The sequence below is a fragment of the Heliangelus exortis genome, chromosome 24 (assembly GCF_036169615.1).
Source record: "Heliangelus exortis chromosome 24, bHelExo1.hap1, whole genome shotgun sequence".
Lineage (NCBI taxonomy): Eukaryota > Metazoa > Chordata > Aves > Apodiformes > Trochilidae > Heliangelus > Heliangelus exortis.
In genome coordinates this window covers 4,017,660-4,037,759 of record NC_092445.1, presented here as the reverse complement: position 1 = coordinate 4,037,759, position 20,100 = coordinate 4,017,660, and the positions used below count along the sequence as shown (strand labels likewise).

The window sequence follows — 20,100 nt, the reverse complement described above, 5'->3', positions numbered from 1 at the left end:
GTTATTAATAGCAATAAATACAGGCATCCCCACACAGTGGGGCCAGCCATGGTGGCCAGGCTTCACTTACAGTGGAAGTACAGCTCCTCATCCCCGTCCTGGCTGGCCTTGCTGTACCCACACTGCCTGCAACGAGAACACCAACACGGTGATGGGGGCAGCCCAACCCCGCTGCCCCCTTCTCCCCCACCCCAAACCACCCCAGCTCTGCTCACCTCCTCCAGAGCATCATCCCAATCACCATGGACACCAGGACCGTCAGCCCCGCGATGGCCACCACTGCGATGAGGAGGATGGGGTTCTGCTCACTGGAAGCCACTGGCACTGCAGGGCAGGGAAGCAGAGCAGGTCACCACCATGCCCTGGGACAGCTCCATCCTCCAGCAGGACCCTGGGACAAACCTCCCACAATGCCAGGCTGCTTTTCACCATCCTCACAACAACTGACATTCTGGTTTGGTTTGAAGAGCTGAAGCTGGTGCAAGCAAACACCAAGCATGGAAGGAGAGCCCCAGCACAGCCACATCAGGCTCCTGGTTTTGTCAGCACTGAGGAAAGGTTCCTGTTTATCAGATGGACACATTAAAATTTATAGCTTACAAATAGTTTTCCTTCATCACATTAATCCCTTCCCTTCCTGGTTTTGCAAAGGGCTGTTAGAAAGCTACATTCTATATAAAATTTTTATTGGCTTCAATTCATTCTGAAAATGTCTTCTGTGTGGCAAATGGATGCAATTTAAAGCCCTGTTAAACACAATCTGTGAGAGTCACACTGAGCCAGACATTTCAGGGCTTTCATTTCTAGCCAGGGTGGGTTGTTCAGCTCTCCAAGCCCTCTTTTAGTCAGTGCCTTGAGATGCTTCTGGACCATAGCTATGAATGGGAGCTCTGAAAGGAAAAATCCCAGCACATGACAGCAGCAAACAAGCCAAGTGACTTAGGATAGAGGGGGTATATGTCCAGCCAGACCCCCAGGCCTCCTCTGTGGCAACCTGAGTGGCTGGCTACCCCATCCCTGCAGTGCCTTGGGCTGCACAGCTTTGTAGGATCATGGCCTCAGCACTTAGAATCCTAGAATCCTAGAATTGGCTGGGTTGGAAGGGACCTCAGAGCTCATCAAGTCCAACCTTTGCTCCACTCCCCCCGTGGTTCCCAGCCCATGGCACTGAGTGCCACATCCAGGCTCTTTTGAAAGATCTCCAGGGATGGAAAATCCACCCCTTCCCTGGGCAGCTCATTCCAATGCCTGATCACCCTCTCCAGAAAGAAATTCTTTCTAATGTCCAACCTAAACCTCCCCTGGCACAACTTGAGACCTCTTGTGCCCTCTTGTCTTGCTGAGAGTTGCCTGGGAAAAGAGCCCAACCCCCCCCTGGCTCCAACCTCCTTTCAGGGAGTTGGAGAGAGTGATGAGGTCTCCCCTGAGCCTCCTCTTCTCCAGCCTCAACACCCCCAGCTCCCTCAGCCCTTCCTCACAGGACTTGTGCTGGATCCCTTCCCAGCCTCCTTGCTCTTCTCTGGACCTGCTCCAGCACCTCAATCTCCTTCCTGAGCTGAGGGGCCCAGAACTGGACACAGGACTCAAGCTGTGGCCTCCCCAGGGCTGAGCACAGGGGCAGAATCCCTTCCCTGGACCTGCTGGCCACGCTGTTCCTGAGCCAGCCCAGGATGCCATTGGCCTTCTTGGCCACCTGGGCACACTGCTGCCTCCTCTTCAGCTTCCTGGCAATTCAGACTCCCAGCTCCCTTTCTGCCACTCTGTGCCCAGCCTGGAGCTCCCCATGGGGTTCTTGTGGCCAAAGTGCAGGACCCAGCACTTGGAATGTTGAACCTCATCCCCTTGGGATCAGCCCAACTCTCCAGTCTGTCCAGGTCGACTTGGGCTGCCACAGACTGACACTTGCTCCCTTCCAGCACCTCTTTGGTGGCCCCACAGAAGGGACATGATGAGATTTGTTCCAGCAGCACCATCATGCCAAGGGAACACCACTCCCCTCTGCTGAGCACTTTTTGGGCATCTCAGCCAAAGAGCAGAGACCACAACCCCAGGAGCCTGACAGCTCTCTGAGAAGCAAGGAGCCTCCTGGACAGGCAAGGCAGCAACAGGGACCTTGTCAAAATCAAATTAAGAAATGCAATTAAAAGCAGTCCCTGGGAAGTACCTGCTCTTCAGCCCACAGCAGCAGAACAAGAGGGACAGATGCTGCCCCATGACACCAAGAGCACCTGGGGCAGGAGCTGGGAGCAGCAGCATCCCATGGCTCAGCTCAGGCTGCTGCAGGTGCAGGTTTGGGGACACCAAGCCCAGACAACACTTACACTCTGCCAGGGTCTCCACTTCAATGCTGGGGCTGTAGTTTCCATAGTCAGGTGAGGAAGATGTTCGGATTTGGAAGATATAAAGGGTGCCAGGCTTCAGGTTATTGACTGTCACAGCTGTTGATGTGGTTTTCACAGTTGAGTAACTCTGATCTCTCTGATCCTGAAAAATATGAAAGATACCTGAGACACAGCTGGCCTGACAGATGTACTATGGAGATAGCAGAGGATGGGCTGGAGGGGAGCAGCTGTGCCACCCTGCTGGGTTCCTCTCCTTCCTGCCAGGGTCCAGCTGCTGCCCTGCAGAGCCCTGCAGTGAATCCAGATGTGCACATGGGGAGTGACCACAGCTGGAGGTGGGTTTGCCAAGAGTCCTGTTCCCTGGGATTTGTTGTTCACTTGCCCAGCGACCTACAGATCTTGGACCAAGAGAGAGTGTGATGGGCAGCCCTTGAATCCCCACAATTAAAGTGTGTCTTTAGAAGCAAAGATTAGGAACCAAGCTGATTTTCATGGCAGCATCAAGAGCCTCATTGCAGTGAGGAACTGCTGACCTGGAGTTTGAATTCTCTACCCAAGCTGGATGCCTCCTCATATCACATACCCTGAGTATCTCCTTGCTGCAGCCCATTTGCACAGGAATTACTGTCTTGGGCTTCAGCATTCACCCTCACCCACAGATTTTGCCTTTCAAATCTATCAGATGTTGAAAATCACATTAATATGAATCAGCTTCAAGGTAGCTTATTTCTAAATACGGAGCAGCAACATGTCACCTGCACAGTTTGCTTGACATGTAATCAGTTTCATAATGAGCCTGAGCACACGCAGATAAGGTAATTTGTGGAACTCTGTCATAAACTGCATTTATTTTGATTTAGAGCACTGTCCCTGCTCTCTGCCCACTGGTATTTCTTCGAAAATTCTCCACTCACTGCACCTGTCAACTAGCAGCTATTTTTAACACTAAGAGACTGGCATAAAAATGTTTGCCTGTGTCCCCTCCTGGGTGGGAGATCAGTCACAGCTCATGGAAGTCACTGGTTCAGTGCCTCTCAGCCTTAAACCAGTGAAGAGCACGAGGCCCAACACCTTCCCATAGAGCAGGGTATTAATGTAGCTGTCATCTCCTCAAAAATTCAGGAACCCCATCTGGTTAGAGCAGTCCCTGGCTGGCTGGCTAATGGCAAATACCCAGACCTCACATTTTCTTGAAAAAAGACGCCCAAAACATTTTAAAAAAAAAATTATTAGTTTTGCTCTTTCTCCCTGGGAGATGTCATCATTAGGACTGGGTGAAATCGTGCTGGGGGGAAAAAACAACCAGTTAACATAAACTCTACAAATAATCCCATTTCCTAGAACTTGCATAAGCAGATTGCATAAGGACAAGACCTTACTGGCTCTCATTTCAAACACTCCTCTCACTGTCAGGGGCCAGTAAAGCCTTCACACCACCACTGTCACCAGACTCACACTCCCTCCCCCTCTCCCCACCCTCACTCTTGATGCAGTGGGTGGCTGACGTGGCTGGTGACACACGTGGCATCCCCCAGCACAGGGGGGGATGAGCCCACCCCAGAGCCTACCTTCTCATAGTACTTGACCTCATACTCAGTGCTGTTGCTGGGTGGGAAACCTGGCTCCTGCCAGGACAAGGAGACACTCTTCTGCTCAACCTTATCCATGTGGATATCCGTGATGGGAGTTGGTGCTGGAAAAGCAGAGAGCAGCAGGTGACCGTGGTGCTGCCACATCCCCCTGCCCTGCAGCCTGCCAGACCCCTGGGACATGGCCAGTGACACCGTGGGCCACCACACCCCAGTCCTGAGCAGCCAAGAGCAGACAGATCACAGGTGACGAGGAATTCAATCTCTGACTCAACATCTTCAGTTGTGGTGGCTGCACTTCTGCCCCAAAACTCTGCTTTTCACGTGTAAGAGGTATTTCAACAAGATGAAAAACAAGCAAACAAGCAAACAAACCAACAAAAAATTAATATTCCCACCTCCTTCCTTGCACAGGCAGCTCTCCTGTGCTACCAAACCAGTGGCACAGGCTCAGGCCAGCTCAACACTTACCTTGGGCTTGGCTTCTGTAAGCCAAGTTAAGTGCTCCTTGCTGTTTTACACAATTCCCATCAATAATACAGCAGACAGATGCCCTCCTGGATCTCTGAGTCTCACAAACGGACTGAAAAAAACCTGAACAAGTGGCCCTGACTTAAAGTCATCAGGAAAAAGTCACACTCACTTAGTGCTGGGCTGCAGAGCAGAACCCATGGCACATGCCAGAGGAGCAGGCACTGCCCTCAACCCTGTTTAAAAAGCAGTACAGAAAATCACACAGACTATAAAGCATTTCACACTGGGGGGAAAAAAAATGTGTTTCCCATCAATATTTTAAGCTCCCCTAACATTGCCTCTATTCTGGAAAAGCAAATATTAAATTATTCACCACTCTGCCTGATTTTATAAACTCCACTCTGTCATCTGTGGGTTTACTCCTCTTAATTAACCAGTGCAGCAGCAGAAAAGGCATAAAATGAGGTGTGGGCTCTGTCCCTCCCCTGAATGACCCGTGGCACCCCAAACCCCATGGAGGCCATGGAACAGAACTGGGAGTGCCCATGGGTCCCAGTGCCAGTAGGTCACAAAGTGTCCCCATGCTGCCCCCTGCTCCCCAGGGCCCTGTGCCAGCAGCAGGCACACACAGAGCAAGTGACTTGAGGGGACCTCATTCAGCACAAACCACTGCTCCAGCCTCAGAAAGGAGAACACATTCTGGCACTGGCTGCATTATTAATCTACAAGGGGTTTAAAAGCCCTTTAAGACAGGAGCTGATCCCTGCCGGGAATATAAATGACACCATCCTGGAGTGCACATCTACATGGCTAATGCAGCTCTGCTCCTGCAGGTAAACAGCTTCCTCTCTCCTCAAACACTTTTATTTAGTCCCACGCTGGGGCCAGATTAGAAAAAACACAGTATTAATTTTGCCTCCTGCAGACTAAATAGCATCTTTTCCTTTCCCCTGCAAATACAACGAACAACAGCTGATTCCCTCGGCGAGTGCTGCAGGGGAAGGGCAGTGAGAGGCCACATTCCAGTGTATTGGAGGAGCAGGGTATTGGAGACCAACAGGGTCCTGGATTTTTGTTTAGCTCTTCCTTGGAATCTGCAGATCTGCAGCCAGAGCTTCCCTACTGCTGCAAATGACTCCCGAGACCACCACAAAAGTCACTGCTGCTCCAGCATCTCCTGGTCCCACCTGGCACTTCTGACACGGATGAGGGGCTCCAGGACTCCCTGGAGATGGCACACTGAGGAACAGCCCCAAAAGCTATCTCTGCCAGCCATGGCTCAGTGACCTCCTATCCCTCTGTCCCCTCCTTCCCCAGAGGGCTGCTATGGCCACACGGATCAAGAAGCAACCTCTGCAGATCACCCTCTGCCCCTTCTTGCCAACAGGATCAGGTGGATCATCCCTGTCACCTCAGCTGGATCATCCCTGTCACCTCTTGCAGACAGAGCTGGGCCACCCAGGCACCTGTAGATGGAGCAGCTCCAGGCTGGCACTGCCCCGAGAGAGGCAAAAAACATCTCAGTGTTTCAAGAAACTTTGTGAGCCTCAGCTGCACAGCTAATTCTGAGGCACCATCTGCATCCGGAGACTCAACAGCTCGACAAGAGGCATTGATTTTGAAGAGATTACCAGATTAATTATGGCATATTCATTATGCATATGTCAGTTCCTTCAGGAGTATGGGTGTCAAGTCAGGGGCTGAGATTCTCCAGAACAAAACTGCATGAAACAGCCATGGAACGGGTTGGTACCACGGCCCTGTTCCTTTGCTCCCTGCAGAGGACGAGGACCTTGCCTTGTCCCCAGCTCAGACCTGAAGCTCCCAAGCACCGATCCCTCCACCCAACACCAGGCAGGAGCCCCTGGAGGAATGGCTCCTTGTCAGACCCCATTCCCTCCAGCTTGTTGCTGGCTCGGGAAGAGCCTGAGCTCACCAGAGAGATCTTCCCAGAGCTCAATCCACCCTTGAACAGCGAAGATCCTAATGAAGAATGACACCTCCACCCAGGAGCAGTCTGTGGCACAGCACCCACCCAACAGATCCACAGAAATTATTGTGTGAGGGAAGCAGCAACGCGGCTCAAAAACATCTGATCTAGTGGTGGGGAAATTATTTATAACCAGATCAAAGTTTAATCTCTTCATATGAAACTGTTGGCCAGCTCCTGCCAGGAGGTGTGTGAGTATCATCCGTCTCCATTAACTGGTGCTTGGCAAAGGGGTTTCCATGCAAATTAAAACCAGGGCAAGGACACACGAGCCTGAGATGGTTTTCCTCAGGCACAGCTGGCAACTGGGGAGCAAACCAACAAAACCCTTGGCTCGCTGGGGGCAGGATGGGTGCTCAGTGCCCCACGGGGGGGAGCAGACATGAGAAACAAACAGAAGAAGACGTTTTCATTTCAACTGTGGGACAACTGCGGGGCCGGGCGTGCGGAGTTGAGGACAGCGCCCACGTCCCCCTGGTTGTTGAGCAGACCCAAGGCCCACCAGAGGTGACCCAGGAGCACCAGACAGCACGGGCAGTGTCCCCGTGTCCCTGAGCCGTACCTGCGGGGCCCGTGGAGACGTTGACCTCGGCGTATTCCTGCCCGGAGAGCGGGGAGAGGCCCGAGACGCCGTTGACGGCGGCCACGCGGATGGTGTAGTTGGCGTGGGGCAGGAGGTTCACCAGGGTGACGGTGCGGCCCACCAGCCCCGTCTGCTGCGGCACGAAGCCCACGCCGCTGCCACACTGCTGGCAGCGTCCCCGCGGGGCCGGGGGGCACCGCCCGCACCACAGGCTGTAGGTCAGGTCCGTACGGCCGCCCGCATCGGCCGGGGCGCTCCATTCCAGCACCAGGGAGGAGCGACGCAGGCTGTAAACCAGGTTCCTGGGGGCTGAGGGTGGGCCTGGAAACAGAGAAAGTTCTGTGGAGGGGCGGCCCCCCAGAACAAGGGAACACGGATGGGCTGATGGGGACAGAGAGGGGAGGGTCCCCAGTGTGGGGACACATCCTGCACACAGGTCTCAGGGTGCAGGAGAAGCACCCAGCAGAGCCAGCTCCTGGCTGGGGAGCCCCTGGGAACCCCCCCAGAACCACACAGGTTCCCCATGGCCGCACAGCTCACTCCCAGTGATGGAGAGGCTTGGGGCTGAGCCAATTAACTAGAGGCCATTTAATTAAAATCTGTCAGTGCTATCAATGGTGCCCTGGTTTTACCAGGGGAGGCTGCAAGCCCAACAGCACATCTGTGCCATCGGGTGACAGCCCCGTGGCACAGGGACAGCCCCATCCCCTCCCCTGGCACAGACATGCCCGACTCCCAGGGGGTGGCACAACATGAGGAAACCCCCTGAGCAGCAGGGTCAGAGTGGCCTCGGGATCCCCCCCTCTCTTCACTCTGCAAAGAGCCCCCATTGCAGCCATACGTGTGCAGGAGGCTGATGGTGGGTCTGACGGGGACCTGGAGTAGTTCTTCTGGCACGAACAGAACGTGGAGGCCTCCTCATGTGTGAAGCTGTGCTCAGGGCAAGGAGAGCAGAGAGGGAGACGGAGGGAGAGCTTGTAAAACCCAGGCAGGCAGGCTGAAAAGACAGAGAGAGGGAGTTACGGGAAGAATGGTGACCGGGGGATGTGTTTGGTGATGGCATTCGCCTCTTTCCTGGGACATCCTGTGCCTGTCACTGTCCCCTGGGGCTGGCAGCACCTCTGTGCTGAGAGGTGACTCCAGCAGGAGCAGCCCCAGGGGCAGGAGCTGGTCTGAGCTGGATTTCAAGCCACTCCTGTGCTGCTTCATCTTCCTGCTGTGGTGCTGCTGTCCCTTCATCAGCTCCTGGAATATTTAATCACTTGTAAAGTTCCCAGGTGAACAGCTCCACTAAGGCACACTCCTCTCTTATCATTTTTAAGGAGTCGGCTGCTGAGACTCTGCCTCTTAAAGCAGATTATTCCAGTGCACTCTGGCTCATTAATTTTTAGCATGATATAAAACTGGCAGCTACAGCTGTGATCTGAGGCCAGAGCACTGGCCAGAGCACAGGGAGGAGAGGATCCTTCTCTAGGATGCTGAAACCAGCTGAGCATTTCAGAGGAGGTGACTTCACAAAGCACAAGGCCATTAGAAACTCGGTGCCCCAGAGCCACAGGACTGCAGCACCCTGCTGGGGTCTGGGCTCCAACTTTCCAGCTGCTCCTCCATGTTTTCCAATAGCCAGAAGTTTACCAAAGTGTCCATCAGAAGGGATCAGTAAATAACTGGTTTGCATTTCCCAGAACACAGGCACCAGGACCTGTGTGAGCACATCCCACCAGCAGTCCACGGGCTTGCTTGTTCATTTGTTCCTTGGTTGTCTCATTCTTAGGCTTGAGAAGAACAGAATCATCCCAAGCACACGTGATGCATCATTTGTGCATCTCTGTTTCTTCTCTCAGATAAACTCCCACCCTCCACCACCTCATCCTATGGGTGTTTTTCTTGGTCCCCAGCTGGTTTTAGGTGTCCCTGTTATTTCACGGTGCTCATTTTTGCAGTGGGTATGTGACAGCTCTCCAGAGATCAGGACATCAATTTATAGAAAGAAATCCTCTGGTTTTGTACACTATTTTCTGTCCTAGTCCTTGTCCTCTGAAACTATCGTAACTTAATTATTAAATAATAAAATTCAACCATACATTCTCCTAGAGCCAGAGAGAAGCAGCTGGATGGTCAGACAGACTCAGGGCCTCTCTCCATCACTTCCCATAAACTATTCCCTGCTCACCCCCCACACCTTATCCATTCCACTAAGGAACACACATTTTCCCCCCCGTGACCCAACGCTGTGCACCCAGGATCCGACCAGCAGCAGAACAAGCAGCACTGATCTGTGCTGCAGCTTGGCAGATCACCCAGCACCATGCCCCAAGGGAAGGGTTTCTCTTACTGACTCATCTGCTGCAGCTCCTCTGACAAGAGCTGATGGCTCTCTCTGAGTGTCCTCTCCTGCCCAGGCTGTGCCACAGGGAGAGCAGGGGCAACCAAGGATGCAGAGCTGAGCAACGTGTGGCTTCCTGCTCAGTTAGCATGGGACAGCTTTGATTTTCCCTCCCCAGAAGTTCAGACATCTCCATCTCACAGCACCACCAAGCTGCCAACAAGATTTTTCCATAAGCTGCTACTTTCTCTTGGCCAGGAACTTAAATTCCTCTCTTTGGGGATGCTGGAGCTGCTCCTTCACCAAGGGTCTCACCATTTTCTAACCCACAGTTAGCTACATGTTCAAGTTTTGGCTTAGAAAACAGCAGAATAGATCCTGATTTCTCAACAAAAGGGCACCAGAGTTTGAGCACCTGCATCTTGTTCATCAATGAAAAGTCATTAAAAGCGACTGCCTAAGTGCATCAGGTAGGACAAAGTGGCTGCAGGACACGGGCTGTGTGAGTTCCAGGGCTGACTGCAGTTGCTCTTCAAGTGAAGCAGGGCCAAGATTTTGCAGGCAGCAGTAAAATGAAGTTATTAATCCCCACAGCAGTATTTACTAGCTGGTCAGCAGCCTTTTATGTGATGCATTTACACCCACCACTGCACCAGCTGACTACCTCCAGCAATTAAGTTAACCTTTGTTTTCTTTTTTGATGTATGGAAACACAAACCCCAGTGACAAGTGGGAAACTGGGACAGAACAATGCTCCAATTTGTGCAGTCACACAAGAAAAGAGGATCAGGAGCAGGACTTGGGTCTCTGGAGGTCCCACCAGCACACTGACTGCACAACCAAAGGCAGAAGTCAGTGCTTAAGGATTCACATCTTCCCTCTGCAAATGCTCTCCGTGTTGGTTTGCAAAGAAAATAATTGGCTTTTAAGGAAATGAGAGCAAAGACTGAATCCTGTTCCAGGATGAACCTCTTGCTGGCTGTGGAAGGCATCTGCTGTCCCAGCAGCAAGCTCCAGAAATGCCTTTGTAGCCACTCTTACCCCTCCTTGCTGTCTGGAATAATTTTCTCCATACTGGAGCTCATTGGTGTGTTTAAACCCTCCTCAGCATTTAGTCTGAATGCTTTTGATGTGTTCTGCTTTTTTTTTTTTTTCCTTCTCCCTCCAAAGTGTCTTGGGTCAGCTTGTTGACCTACAAACCTTGCAGATATCTTCAGAGAAAGAGAAAACCCATAAAGGACACTTCCTCCATTAGCACTATTGAACTTCTTCACGTTGCTGAACCCCTGTAGGTAGGGGCAGAGCCTCATGCATGCCAGCAGGGATCAATAATACCTGCAGCTTCACCCAAAATGCCTCTACAGCCATTTGTAATTAACACCACAACTTGGTCGCCTTCCAAAATCAATCCTTTCCATTTTTTGTCATCAGATTGTATCTGACAAAGTTCATCTGTGCTTTGACTGTGTGTTCATTTTCTCTGCTGAAGGAGGCATCCAGCAAAACAGCAGCCAGTGCCCAGGGGTGCAGAAACCCTTCCAGCACCCCGAGTGGAGGCACCCAGCAGCACAACACTAAATCCACCTCCATTTCTCCTGTCTCTGCCAACTCTCTCTTGTCACGGGTCATATAAAATACGATGCTGTTCTCAACTCCTCTCTCCCAGGAGCTCTGCCCCTCCCTGGACCCAGCTGGCACATCCAGCCTCCATCTATCATAATGCCATTATCAAGCCAAGCAAGTCACACTTTATCATGTTCCAAACACTTCACCAACACGTTAAGAGGAGAGGTGCTCCAGGCCACTGCAGCCAGGGGCACAGGGACCACAGAGGGACCCTGAAGGATGCTGCCAGCAGCCAAGGACAAGCTGCTCAAAACCAGACAGGGCACCTTGTGAAAAAACACAGCAGCAGAAGGAAGCTTCAGGGGTGAAAGAGCCTCAACAAATGTCCCCAGGCACTAGGGAGGCTCCCGTTTCCCCCAGACACGCTGGGATTGTAATCTTGCCTTGTCTTATTGCAAAAACTGTAATCAATACCTTGCAGGCAGAGAGTGATGCTGGTACAGAGCCCCACGGGGAGCAAGGGAAATAAATTCTCCACACCTGGGCAAGAGGGACAAAGTCAGGGTGAGTGAACAATCAATCCAAGTGCTGGCTTGGGTCTGCAGCCCCTCTCACCTCAGTACCTTGTGCCTGCCAAAACGGACCCTTCACCACTCAAAGGTCTTCCACAAACTTCTTTTTTTTAATAACTGCTTTTCAGTAATACTTTTCAGCAGCCCACGGTCTGACATGTTCCCAGCATCTCTGAAAACTTTAGGACAATGCTACTTTATGATTTTCCCCTTTGTTAAATAATTTGAAGAGCAGTGAAATGAAAGCCTATGTCTAGAGGCCAGATCTTTGTGCAGCAATGTGCTCTTAATAGCTGAAGAAAAATAAATACCCAAGAATATTCAGTAAGACAGCTTTGAGATTTGAAAGAGAATGCATTTGCTTGAATCCAGTGCTCCAGCAGGACTGAACAGAACCTCTGTGCTATTTCTGTAGGAACACTCCTCAAGGACACGCTGAAGCCAGCACATCCCCTGAGCCAGCTGCAATTTACTGTTGTCTCCTCCAGTTCCCCAATGTATCCACCAAACCTCCCTGCAAAGGACAGCCTGGCCAGCACACCCCACTCCTGCCAAGCACTGCATCTCACACAAATTCCCTTTGCCACAGGCAAGACCCCCTCCCCACCTATTTCAGCAGAACCTCCAGCACGTCCACCTAGCAGCCAGGGATCTATAACCTTAAACCTGGCAGGAATTCTGCAAATGCATTGTGATGCTTGTAATTTTCTGAGTAGTTTCCTCTAAAATTAAGTGTCACGGAGTAATTTGTGTCTGGCTCTGTCACAATTTCCACAGCCATAATTATTTCAGACACATTGTAAAACAGCAATATAATACGCAGTACCCAACAATAAATATCTCCAAGCTTGATCATTACTCCAAAAAAAGAGACTGAAGAGAAAGCATATTTTACAGCAGAGTTTCACTGGCATGACTGATGGGAAGCAGCACCCACCATAAGGCCCTGGGTGGGGGCAGAGGTGGATGCTCCAAGTCCAAAGCTCCCCAAGCCTCCAAACTGCCCCTTTGCCCGTGTCACCATGGTGCTGCAGCCAGGCAGAGAAAGCCAACCCATAATCTGAAGGAAACCGCAATATAAATTTCCTCAGTGATGACTCTTTCAGCAGCAGCCACAGATTTAGCCCCCCAGCCCCTCTTTTCCACCCTGCACAGCTCAACAAGTGCAGCCCAACCTGCTCAGCCGCCCCAGGTCTGGGGGATGCCGCTGGCTGCATCAGTGATGAAAGCAAAGCCTGGTGCTTTGTGCAACTTCCAGAGTCCCAGGAGAAAAAATAAACATACTGTGCATAATGCTCAGGCATCAGCCAGAAGATGAAATAAACTCCAGAAGCACACACAGGTTTGTAAGCTAATGTATTAAAGATGAAACAAAGCAAAAGCCCCTGGCACTGTGTGTTTGGATCCATCTTTTTTGTGCTTAAACAGAGAAGCAGACATTGAGCTTCAGGAGCTATCTTTGAACTAAATGACAAAATATTGTCATTTATTATTCTAAATTTCTCTAACTTCCAATTGAACTATTTATGTGCCATCTAAGACACTGTAGTGACCCAATTCCCTGATGGGACAAATGCAATTCACAGGAAAGCACCTTCCCAGCACCACATCCCACTCCTACCCCAAGAGTTTGTTCAGCAAAAGCAAGCCCTGGCCATGCAGAGGAGCTCCCAGGGCCAGGACACTGCTTTGGGACTTTTTTTTTTTTTAAAGTCAGTGTCTGCAATCCACTGGCAGAAGAGGCACTGTCACCCCAGTGTGGGCAGGAGGGTTTAATTTCTCTCCCTCCATTCAGCTTGAGATGCTCAGCAGCAGAAGGCAAGGACTAAAAGGGAAGCTAAAACTTCCCTAAAACTGGACAAAGATGGAAAGACTGGGATTTTAACCTCTACTGTAGCACTACCCTTTCAAACATAAAAATCAAGGACTTCATCCAAATACTTTTTTATTGTAGAAATACTTTCCTTTAAATTTGCTCCAAACATTGACCAAGTTTATGTCCAGGTAATGCCTTGCAGCATCAAAGAAGCTACTCAGCTACTCTTATTTCACACTCTTTACAGCTGTGGCTTTGTCCACAGACCTACAGCTCACATCAGGCAGGATGATCTCAAAGGCTTTGCTTAGCCATTTGTTCCTCCACTACTCAAGAAGCCGAGCACAGGAAAGATAACACTGACTTTCCTGGGAGATCTGTAGCAAGGCACAACCTGCTAGGAGAGAAGTTCCCACTGCTCGTGCCACCAGGACAAGAAGCTGTGAACTGAAGGGACTCCAAGGGCAATGTGGGTTAGGAGGAGAACCAGGACAGGGGCTCCATGAGGAGGCAAAGCACCTTCCAGGACTGCTCCAGGGGGACTGCAGCACCCCAGAGCCCAGCAGGGACACAACCCCACCAGGATTGAATGAGGGGGGAGCTGAAAATGGGTCAGGAAAACAGCAACAATGGAGGGGCCACACCATCAGCCAGCCCATGCTGTCACAAGCCTTCTCTCCTCATTAACAGCAACAATTATAAGCTTCCATGAAGTGTAATTACACTGCAGGCAGTGTCAGATGCAGCAGGCAATTACAGCATAATTAATGCAACCCACCTGATGAGCAGAGCAGACTCACAGCTCTGTGTCCTTCATTCTCCAGCAGACCACAGAGGGGACCCACAGGAGGTCAGGGAGCCCATTTCTTGCTTCCTGCACTGTGCATTACTGGTGGTTGCCATCAGCCAAGACTGCTCCCTCCTCATTAGTGAGGATTTGTGTCCAGGAGATGATGCAGGGCCAGGGAGGAGAAAAAAGCATGGGGGCATTTGCCTGGCACAGGGCAGAGCCAGCTCTGCCACTGCTGTCAGAAGTGGAGGAAAATAAATGGAGAAGGAAACTTAGCTCCAGCACCAATTTACGTTTCTGTCAAAGGAGAGTGGCTGGCAGCTATTTTTGGAATCTGGTCTCCATCATATTAATGCAACGTCTGGTTGAAGTTGCCTTATTTGCAGCAAATCTGGCTGGTAAATATTAACCTTGGGCTTTGCTGAAATTCTCCTTGCGGATATTGCAAGGGATTGAATGGAAAAGATGAAGCAGAAAGAGACAACTTTACACCACATGTTAGGCAGCTCCTCCACATCATGGTTTCATTTACACAAAAGCTATTGCAACACACCACAGAGGAAATGGCACGATGGGGCCACAGCTCACACCTGGTAAAATTAAGGATAAAAAGGTATCAGTGCCAAGAAGCCTCCTGAAGACAAAATAGGGATGGAGAGGTGATCATCCACAGAGCACCAGGACTTCTCCTTTGTCTGCTGTGCACCTGCTAGAGCAAAGCATCTGGCTGGGGATAGATATTTGACAAGAAAAGCAGCCTAAATGTATTTACAGTGACAGAACCTCTCCTCTCATTTTAGGCAGACATTAACACAGATGTTGAAGCTGCCCAGTTCCACCCCAGCAGTGGCACAAACCAGACTGGGCAGCCCACAAAACCAACCAGTGGGGCAGCTCAGCTCTCTCACAGCAGGGCTGTAAATCCTACCAGGCTTTTTTTCATCCCTCCTGGTTTCAGGCTGAGGACACAAACCTTCTCTCCACAGCAGGATGGCTTCAGCACCTCACTCCTGGTTACAGGGACACAAACCACGACTGACTCCAGACACCAGCACGTCCCATGCTGCAGGCACAGCCAGAAAGTCCTCAGAGAAGATCCAAGGCAAACTACCAGGAGCTGCAAAGCAGCACCAGAGACAGTCCAGAGAACTGACAGCCACCCAGGCTTTGTCCCTGGGCTGCCCCTACAAGCAATCCTTGAGCAAACTCTGGGTCCAGCTGCTCGCAGCATCCAAAGCTGTGACAGATTCTGGACAAGAAATCTGACAGACAAGGAGGATCCAGCAGAGACACAGCTGCCCCCAAAGCCACCACCACGGGACCTCAGTGGTGGAGCCAGATGTGCTGTGCCATCACCTGGCAGTCTGAACACCTCTAAGCTCCCATCACATTTACCCTCTAGCTCAAGGGCTTTTGTCCTCCTTGAAGAATGTCCACAACCCTGGATGCTTCCATTGGAAATCTTTTAAAGTTATTCACTTAGTGCTATGATAATGCAAGGCTCCAAGGAAACCCAAAAACTTCCTTAAAAAGTGTTTTCTGATATTTGACCAGACATCAAACACTGCTCCACAAAGAGTGACTAATGACCTGCTTCTGCGAGAGGGGGAAAAACTCAATTATGTCCATTAAATCACTTCAAATATTTTTCCCTTAGAGAATATGAATTATTTAAACTCAACACAGAGAAACCTGAAACATTAGCAAAAGCCTTCTGGGACTTGCTATGTAAATTCCCACTCCAAACAGATGGGGAAAGCAGGGCCAGCTGCCACGCAGCCACTGGAGCAACGCACAGCACCGAGATTTCACCCTGATAGTTTTAATAAGGTCTTCTTAAGGAGGGCACCAAGCAAAGAGTCACTGCCTGGAGCACAGGGAAAGGTTTCCCCTACACTGCTGGAAGGTTTGGTACCATTTAAACCCGAAAAGCATCAAGCAGCCCTGGCAAAGCTGACTGTCCCATCAACCACACATCCAGCACATGGGAAACTGTTCCTGTTTGGGACTTACTTAGCCCATTTCCTCTCAATCCATTTTTCTACACAGGGAAAAGGCAGAGAGGTCCAAGGTACCACCTGGACAGCAGGCACAGGCAGGGAGGAGAGCTTTCAGGCACCTCTTCCTGAAAAAAACTCCCAGAGCTGATCCCACGCCCGCCTTTGAAATTGAGATCAAAGTGATTGCAGCACCAGGTTCATTGGAGGGATAACCCATTAAGACAGAGGTTATATCCATTTTTACAGCTGTCATTAGATGTAACCTTGCTGGCTGTACAGTCACAGAATTATTAAGCTGTCTAAAGCATGGCAACGAGGACATCAATGTTCTAGAGTCATTTTGTAGCTACAAATACAGCTGTGGGAAACGCCTGGTGGCTTTCAGAGCTTCAGCACTTCTGCCCAGCCAACCCCCTGCTGCCCAGCAGCCACCAGCACCCATTTACCCAGTTGTCACCCTTCAAACCAAGGTCTGGCTGTCAGCTGGGGGGCTGGAATCAGCCAACAGATTGGTACTGCTGACAAAAGGCAATGCCACCCTGACAAAAGGCAATGCCACTCCTCCCAGCTCTGCTCGGGCACCACGCAGGCTGGAGCAGCCTGGCAGCAACAAAACTGCCAGACAAAAAAACTGACACAGCCAAAAAGCACCCGAGGACAGGGATACCACCCTTACCTCTGCATCCCCCGTCCTTCTCCTCGAAGCCAGGCCCACAGGTGCACTTCCCGATGGGAACCAGCCACTCTCCCTCTGCACTGCAGTGCATCCGGGGGGGATTATCCATGTCCACCACGGCGTGAGCCACGCAAGTGCCCTTAACTTCCACCAGAGTCACAAAGGCTGCCTCTGCCACCGTGTCTGGGAACACGGCCAGGTTCTGCACCGTGGCCAAGCACTTCTTGTAATAGACACGCACGGAGACCAGCGCCACGCAGGCACCCACGTCCTGGAAGCCCAGGTGGAAGCCTCTCTTGCTCAGGTGCCCAATCTCCCTCAGCTCGGTGTTCAGCTTCATCTTACGCTCGCCCAGGTCCCCCTGTGTGAAGCTCTCATCAGCAGCAATGGTGTCAATCTTGGTGTGTTTGCTCTCGTGGACGCTACGGCCCAGGTCAGAATCCGACTCGATGTAGTAGAGATTGAAGGTCTCCTTGCAGGTTCCTGTCATGCCAGGAATGCTGTTGCAGTCCCTCAGGGTGAACTTCAGCTCGATGAAGATCCTCTGCCCATCACGCCTGGCGATCCAGCCTGTCTGCAGCCAGTTGTTCTGGTTTGGTTCCATGACGTTGCAGACCTGGTAGGTGCGGATGGGTTTGTCATTCTCATCCACGCCGCTGATCTCTTCCCACTGAGGAAAGAACACAAAGGGCTCTAAACAGCTCCAGAGCTGCCGTGAGCAAGAGCCAACCACCCCAGCAGAAACACACCAGTCAGGAGAAGTATCACCGTGCCATCTATGATTGTATCATAGGCACCACAAGCCCTGAGCCCACCAAAACCCCCACAGTGGAACACAGCAGTGCTGCTGGACCACCCGTATCTGAGCTCTTCTCAGAGGAGCAAACATGGACACACAGCCAAAGGATTGTGTTGGTGGCATCAGACCTTCTAAAATAATGTCTGGTATGAAACTGGATGTGTTCTCTGCTGAGAAGCCAGAGACTTTACCTCCCCCATACTCCTTAGTTCCCCTGTCCCTGGAAAGGGTCATCTGCACAGCATCCCCTCAGCAGAATTCCAGGTGGGGTTGGGCTACCCAAGGGTGCCAAAGATGACCAAGGAGATGTGAGACCACCACCGTGCAAGGACAGACATCTTCATGAACAAGCAGCAGCTTCTCTGGCAGGAATTTTAGCTAAATAGGACAAATCCTCTGCCTGGAAGGAAATTGGTATTTCCCCAGCTACCAGCAGAGATTCTGATCAGTGAAACGATGATTCAACCCTCACAGCCTTAAGGATCACCTGGCAGCTTCCCAAAGCCATCCTTTCAGGGGGGTAAACTCATACAAGATAGCCAGATGTACCCAAAACAGAGTTTCTACTGCAGGATAACAGCTGGGCAACACAGATGACTCCAGGATCTGTAACTATTGCCTCTGGTTGTTTCCAATCTGTAAAACGAACCCAAAGCAGCAAGGAGCACAACTCCGAGTTTCCCAACACACTCCTGAGAGCAGCTGGGACCGACCCTGGCGCAAAGCAAGGACCTGACCGAGGAACCTCCCAGTCCCACAGCTCCTGATGACCCCACCCCAGCCACAGCCTCTCCCAAGGGGGCGACTGAGCCCCAGGAGCAAAAGCTGCAAAGCCTCAGCCGGCCGGGGGTTGTTCGCTAAACACCGGAGGGCAAAATCCCTTCCCCGGAGCTGTCCCGCATCGCCCGCACCTCTCCCACCGCCGGGAAAGAGCGGGAGCACCGAGGGGGAGCCCGACCCCAACCCGCACTCACCCCGTTTGACGGGTGCGAGGTCCAGCCCAGCTCCGCCTGCGATTCCTTGGAGTCCAGCAGGACAACTGCAGGAGAGGGAAACAACGCGTTAGACGGCAGCTCCCCCCCCGCAACACCGCTGCCGTGCGGGAGGGAGGGAGGTCCCAGGCTGCGGGAGCAGCTCCCGCCCCAGCCCCACCAGCCCCGGGGCACCCCGGTACCGGGCGGGGGCTGCAGAACCAAAAAGGCTGCAGCACCTCCGGACCCGTCCCGCCAGCCGGTGATTAGTACCTGATTCTCTCCTCATTAGCACTCTGACCTAATGAGGGTGACATCCCCGAGCGCGTCCCCCGGGGCTGAACGGGACGGGGTGAGGCACCGGTTCCCTTCCCGCGGGAACCGAGTCCCCCCTGCCAGACGCGGTTTTTCCCCCGCATCCTCAGCTCCCCGACCCCTCCGCAGCCGCTCCCCGACCGGCGATCGCCTCCTCGTATATTCGGGACCCCGGTATCCCCCGATCCTTCCTGTCCTCAGGGGACAGCGGGACACCGGAGGAACCACATCAGCGTCCGCCCCGCGGAGCCCCCGCCGCGCCCACGGCGCCAACCCCGGGGGGAGAAAAGAAACGCGCTCGGCCCCGACCCCACCGGCCCCTCCCGGCACCGCAACGCGCGGCCCGAAACGCTGCGGGCGACCGACACCGGAGCCACCGCGGCAGCACCGAGCATCGAGACAGGTGGGCCCGGGAGCGGGGGGAGCTCAGCGCGACCGAGGATGCACCCGGTGCTGCCGGTCCCGGTGCCGGTCCCGGTGCCGCCCGGCTCACCCTGCTCGGTGCCGGTTCGGGGCAGCACCGGCAGCAGCAGCAGCACCGGCAGCGCGCGGGGGAAGCCACCGCCGCCGCGCGCCGTCGCCATGGCGGCCCCGACTCCGCGCGCCCCGCGCCGCCGCCGCCGCGCGCCGGCCGCCCCGCCCCGCCCACCTCCCGGCGCGGCCAATCAGCGGGAAGGGGAGGGGCGAAACGGGGCGCGGTCGGGAGGGCGTGGTCAGGAGGGCGGGGCCGCCGTTCACTCTGAGACCGACTGATGGCGGCTGCGGTCCCGCCCCGCCGGGACTGCGGGGATGCCCGGGGACCGCTCTCGCCTTTCCCGTTGGAGCCAAAGGGCTGGGGGGGACCCAGGGCAGCCCCGGGGGACACCGGGGCGCGGCAGCCACGTGGTCACAGCCATAACGACCGGGGCTGTGCTCCTCCTGCCCCCCCCCCCCCGTGCCCCGTCACGGGCAGTCTGAGACCCGTCAGAGCTTTATTCCTGCTCCACCGGGCCCGGGAGCACGGCACGGCACGGCACGGCACGGCACGGCGTGGCACGGCACGGCACGGCACGGCACGAAATTGCACGGCATGGCACGGCAGGGCAGGTATCACCACTGCCCTCAGCCAGCAGCAGTGCCCAGGAGTGCCAGCATTCCATCAAACCGTTCCTTCCTCCTTTCCAGGTTGGAATTACATTCCCAGCGTTGGCTCCAAGCCCTCCCAGCCCAATCGCTGTCATGGGAGTCAGAGTGGCCACAAAGAAACCCCCAGAAGATGCCACTGCCAACCCCCTGGCAGCAAGGCCGGGAC

At 53.0% G+C, this 20,100-nt stretch overlaps 1 protein-coding gene across 1 annotated transcript in view; it reads right to left on the bottom strand.

The window, feature by feature from the left end:
* Positions 1-19,438, bottom strand: part of EPHA10 (EPH receptor A10) — a 28,232-nt gene extending 8,794 nt beyond the window's left edge. The window contains exons 1-9 of the mRNA XM_071767747.1: positions 19,303-19,438; positions 18,498-18,562; positions 16,725-17,394; positions 7,820-7,975; positions 6,958-7,299; positions 3,911-4,035; positions 2,322-2,484; positions 216-324; positions 71-126 (exon numbers count right to left, since the gene is read on the bottom strand). Of these exons, the coding sequence (XP_071623848.1) occupies positions 71-126; positions 216-324; positions 2,322-2,484; positions 3,911-4,035; positions 6,958-7,299; positions 7,820-7,975; positions 16,725-17,394; positions 18,498-18,562; positions 19,303-19,393 (1,777 nt within the window). The 5' untranslated portion in view covers positions 19,394-19,438. The remainder of the gene's footprint in view (positions 1-70; positions 127-215; positions 325-2,321; positions 2,485-3,910; positions 4,036-6,957; positions 7,300-7,819; positions 7,976-16,724; positions 17,395-18,497; positions 18,563-19,302) is intronic.
* Positions 19,439-20,100: the final 662 nt, after the last annotated feature.